The sequence below is a fragment of the Palaemon carinicauda genome, chromosome 5, assembly GCF_036898095.1.
Source record: "Palaemon carinicauda isolate YSFRI2023 chromosome 5, ASM3689809v2, whole genome shotgun sequence".
NCBI classification, from domain to species: domain Eukaryota; kingdom Metazoa; phylum Arthropoda; class Malacostraca; order Decapoda; family Palaemonidae; genus Palaemon; species Palaemon carinicauda.
The window spans coordinates 135,089,343-135,094,555 of NC_090729.1; the positions used below are offsets into that span (position 1 = coordinate 135,089,343).

The window sequence follows — 5,213 nt, forward strand, 5'->3', positions numbered from 1 at the left end:
TCTCTTCCGAAGCCGTTTTTATATGGAGTGGCCAATTGCCAATTCGTGCCATCGCGTGAACGTCGCGTGAACGATGCGCGAACTGGAGTGAACTGGTCGTGAACAATGCGGGAAAAACACCAGTGCGTGGCAAAAATGCGCGCAAGTGTCAGGCAGGCTTAAAGGTGAAGGAGAGTTTTCCTAAGAGTGAATGAGCGGTCTTAATGTTCAAATACCTAGAGGCCAGGTATCGGGATGTTTTGTAGTCTATTACGGATTACAGTATTACCGATCGTCTTAGTGGCGGTTCATTTTCCAAATGTCCTGCAATTGTGGTTATCCGTTGATGTCGGCCTCATGGGTATGATCAATTAAAGGCTGATAGGTTTAAAGGCCGTTCATGAATGCCGGGGGCAAGGGACAGTGACATTTTCCCTATCGAGCAGGACAATGCCCTAACCTAACCATAAACACATATAATCAGCGCCCAAGCCCCCTCTCCACCCAAGCTTGGACCAAGGAGGGCCAGGCAATGGCTGCTGATGACTCGGCAGATAGACCTTTAAGTTCCCCCAAACCCCCCATCCTTAGCTCACAAGGATGGTGAGGTTGCAGCGAAAAAAAATACTAACGATTTTGAGCCCCTTTCTGGCGTTCACCAGTTAGGGACGTTACCAAATCGGCCACCAAAAACCCTAAATTGCAACAATATCATGACCTTGAGCATCAGGAAGCACAGGTTCGGCAGAAGTATTATCACTTCTAAAGGTACTAAAAAAATATCTGAAAATCATAATGCTAATAAGGACGTCTTCCTGGTTAAAGTTTTGTTTATTATTATTACCAATAGTGTCCATTGCACTAATCAAGGCTCCCTCAACTACCCTCTTACGAACAATATCCCAGATTTTATTAATTATTTTGGTGTTATGAGTTTTGCAATGAAACCTCTTTGTCTTATTTACGAAACAGAATATTATACATGGCCTCCCACAGAAGACCTTTTGGTGCAAGAGAAAGTTGCAAACGGTCATTTCAATATCTACCCTTCAGTCCTGTTACAAAAATTAGATTCTTTTAAAACAAATGAAAAGTTATTTCAAAAAAAGTATTATTTAACCACCAGTAGTTGTATTTTTAGACGGATTTCTCGGATTTATGTTGCAAAGATTTTCATCCTTTGTTATGATGTCATTTGCAAAATTTCATCGGAAAGGACCAATATCAAAGTACGATACATTTGTCATCGAATTCCCTGACCTCTCAAGCTAGAAACAGTGAAGATATTACAGCGTTTCCTTGTGCTTCCTTAGTGACAAAGAATGGCACCTTAGCATTAGGTCTTTAATCAGACTCTCCTTATCACTGTCGTGATAGATAACCTGAGCTCTGCCAACGACCGCCTTGTGTGGCGGGGCTTCGTGGTGGCACTGTCCTTGGGGTATATAAATGATCACTGGCTCTCTTATTGGCATTCGAAACGAGCACTTCTCCAAAGCTAGAACAGAAGAATATCTCAGCTACTTAAAAAAATCTTTTCATTATTTTCGAAATGATCCAGGAGTTATCAACAGCCAAAATGGCACACTTGAATTTACATTCTGTGCAACATCGTCTTGAACATCACCCTTCTAATGGTAAGATAATCTTTTCATAAGATTTCCTTTCGTAATAATCATTCAATTTCAATGCAAGTTTTGGTTAACTCTTTATGTATATTGAAATAAGTTTTATTTTGATTAAAAATCATAAAAATGTTTGACAATATTTCATGAGGAAGTCAATTTTTCATATTGGAAAAATCTCATAATATTTATTTCGACTCCGAAGATTTATTGTCATGTCAAAATGAAATTGTAATTAAGAATTGTAATTTGAAATTGTAATTAACGACATTAATAACTTTTTATAATTGTTACAGAAGAAGCCAAGAGTCGCAGCTGTTCTTCCGAGAGCGACCGAAGCTACCAAAGTGACAGGAGTGGAAACAGCTGTGCCACCTGTCAAGGCAGATGTCTCAAGGATGAAACGACCCGCAGTCAAAAGAGCAACAACAAAAGAAGCAAAAACATCAACAAGAAATCTCAAAAGAAACACAACACAATTGACAGCGATTTTGTAACATACTTTATTTGCCGTCGGCCATGAGAGAGAGAGAGAGAGAGAGAGAGAGAGAGAGAGAGAGAGAGAGAGAGAGAGAGAGAGAGAGAGAGAGTGTGTGTGTGTGTATGTGTGCTTAAAGAAACACAGTTGAACTTTTATTTCTCAAATTCATTTATTGTCATTGTTTAGTTACTCCATCTTTATGTTATTTATTATATTATTTTCACCATTTTTAATTAAAGGATAATGGATCTACCAACTTTAATTTTTCCTCCAAAAAATATAATTGGATCAAACCATTTGTGAAATTTTTGGGTGTTTTTGAGAAGACAAAGTTGAAAAATCCTAAAGAAATATTTGTAGCATTTATAGGTTAAGAAGCTTTAAAAGCTTAAAGCTCTTTCATGCTTGGCGATTTAGGGACAAGGTTTAGCGTTGTCGAATAATCTCTCGAAAACCCAAGAAAAAATTGATCATGGATTGTGATAAGTTATGACCAACGCGAACGAGACTATTGAATCTTTCACTGAATTCAGAGAACTTCTGAATTATGGCAATTCATCGGACAATATTCAACGAAGGGTCTTATTACAGAATACTAAAACACTTTTCCATCACTAACGATGATTATATGTTGACAAGATACGTCAAAGTTCAATGTTCCCGAAGGACAGAAGACGATTTCCTTTTGCGTGGAGAAACTAGAATCTTATTGGCTACAAATAGGAGATAGGATTCTTGAAATCATAATAGGGATATGATTTAAGACCCCTATTTTATTTGTTCAGACAATATTTACTCAATAATTTACATCTTCTTCTTCTTTCTCCACAAGCTTGTCACTATTTGGGGTCGCTGTAATGTTTCTTCAACACATTCTTCCATTTCCTTCTGTCCAATGCATCTTCCTCGCTCAATCCCAACTCCCTCATATCTCCTAAGACAATCAATCTATCGCAATTTTAGTCTACCCAACCTTCTCTCACTAGGTAGTCCCACATCCATTATCTACCTTATCGGATGGTCTTCCTCTCGTCTCTTCATACAGATGTCCATACCATCTCAGTCTACTTTCTCTCACCTTGGTTGAAACTGGTGCTATGTTGAGAGTGCCTCTAACATGTTTGTTCTTTCTATTATCCTTTCTGATAATTTACAAATAATACAAATTCGTTAAGCTTAATTTGTAAATACCGCTATAAAACAAATTAGGTAATTGATAACAGTCGCCTTTATTATATCATTGAATCACATTTTAATTTCCTTTTCACGTAATGTCAGTCAGATAAAACACTTTTATGAAATACCCCCAGTTCGTATTAGCAATGATACTTTTGAATATCTGCAAAACATATCTACCGCCTCTTTTCCTATTGATTTTTCAAATTGTTGTGAATCCATAAACGGACATTGTGTAATCTCTTGTAATTTATTTCCATTCCAGCTTTCTCTTTTCTTAATCTTTTTTAAAACGTGTCGATGGAAAGTAATTTAGGAAGGGCAAAAACTAAACAACATATATGAGTTATGTCAAATGGTTACATAATAACTTTAGATACAGCAATAATAAACATGCAACCTCAATTATCTCTATACCTTTTTTTCTTTATTCATATACTTATGCTCTTTACGTACTACATTTATCTTGAAGATGTTCCAATCCTTCCCTTTTTCTAGAGTTTGATTATTGTTCTCCAGTCTGGTCTTCACCTACTGACGCTCCTCTTCATTAAATTGGTAGACATATCTTAGTTTATATATTATTGGGTATCAAAAATCCACAGAAATATATCGTTGTACCTTTAAAAAAACCCGGAAGATTTCGTACTTATATCAAAGTGTCTCTTCAGTGAAGAACGAAAAAGTTTTTCAGTGGTTCGAAAGTAAACTAAAACATATGTTAATTACAAGATCATAGTTACTAAACAATAAAAATAGTATTAGAAACTAATACAGCTGATCAAAATTGAAGGACAGTTTTCCTACGAGTGAACAAACGGTCTTAATGTTCAAATACCTAGATGCCAGGTATTGGGATGTTTCGTAGCCTGTTACGGATTACAGTATTTCCGATCGTCTTAGTGGCGGTTCATTTTCCAAATGTCCTGCAAGGCCAATACATTAGCCTTGCATATGATTATCGCCCAAGCCCCCTCTCCACCCAAGCTAGGACCTATAGGCTCTCCCAAACCCTCCATCCATAGCTCACAAGGATGGTGAGGTTGCAGCGAGCAAAATAAAAAACTAACAAGTTTGAGTGGGACTCGAACCCCAGTCTGGCATTCACCAGTCAGGGACGTTACCTTATTAGCCACCAAAAACTCTAAATTGCAACAATACCATGACCTTGAGCATTAGGAAGCACAGGCTCGGCAGAAGTATTAGCAGTTCTAAAGGTTCTAAAAAAATATCTAAAAATTATAATACTAAAACTGACGTCTTCCTGGTTGAAGTGTTTTTTATTATTATTATCAATAGTGACCATTGCACAAATCACGGCTCCCCTAACTACCCTCTTACGACCAATATCAAAGATTTTATTGATTATTTTGGTGTTATGAGTTTGTCATGAAACCTTCTTGTCTGATTTACGAAACAGATTACAATACATCGCCTCCTACAGAAGAACTTTTGGCACAAGAAAAACATGCAATCGGTCATTTCAATATCTACCTTCCAGTCCCCTTACAAAAATTAGATTCTTTTAAAACAAATGATAAGTTATTTAAAAAAAAAGGTATTATCTAAACAATAGTAGTTATACTCTTAGATGAATTTCTCGGATATATGTTAGAAAGATTTTAATCTTTTTTATGATATTTGCAAAATTTCATCGGAAAGGACCAATATCTGAGTAAGATGCATTTGTCATCGAATTCCCCGACCTCTCAAGCTAGAAACAGTGAAGATATTACAGCGTTTCCTTGTGCTTTCTTAGTAACAAAGAATGGCACCTTAGCATTAGGTCTTTAATCAGACTGTCCCTATCTCTATCGTAATCAATAACCTGAGCTCTGCCAACGACCGCCTTGTGTGGCAGGGCCTCGTCGTGGCATTTCTTTGGGGTATATAAATGCCCACTGGCTCTCTTATTGGCATTCGAAACGAGCACTTCTCCAGAGCGAGAACAG

General features: G+C 37.0%; 1 protein-coding gene across 1 annotated transcript; it reads left to right on the forward strand.

The window, feature by feature from the left end:
* The first annotated feature begins 1,467 nt into the window (after positions 1–1,467).
* LOC137640587 (uncharacterized) lies at positions 1,468–2,161 on the forward strand. Its single transcript, XM_068373099.1, has 2 exons — positions 1,468–1,616; positions 1,901–2,161. Exons 1-2 carry the CDS (start codon positions 1,532–1,534, stop codon positions 2,125–2,127), a joined length of 312 nt encoding a protein of 103 aa, XP_068229200.1. The 5' UTR covers positions 1,468–1,531; the 3' UTR covers positions 2,128–2,161.
* The last annotated feature ends 3,052 nt before the right edge of the window (positions 2,162–5,213 follow it).

Bases quoted from the DNA above. Each gene is read 5' to 3' on its own strand.
- LOC137640587 (XM_068373099.1), top strand. From the start codon at position 1,532: ATGATCCAGGAGTTATCAACAGCCAAAATGGCACACTTGAATTTACAT. The intron at 1,617-1,900 runs GTAAGATAATCT...TAATTGTTACAG, and splicing joins TGAACATCACCCTTCTAATG to AAGAAGCCAAGAGTCGCAGC.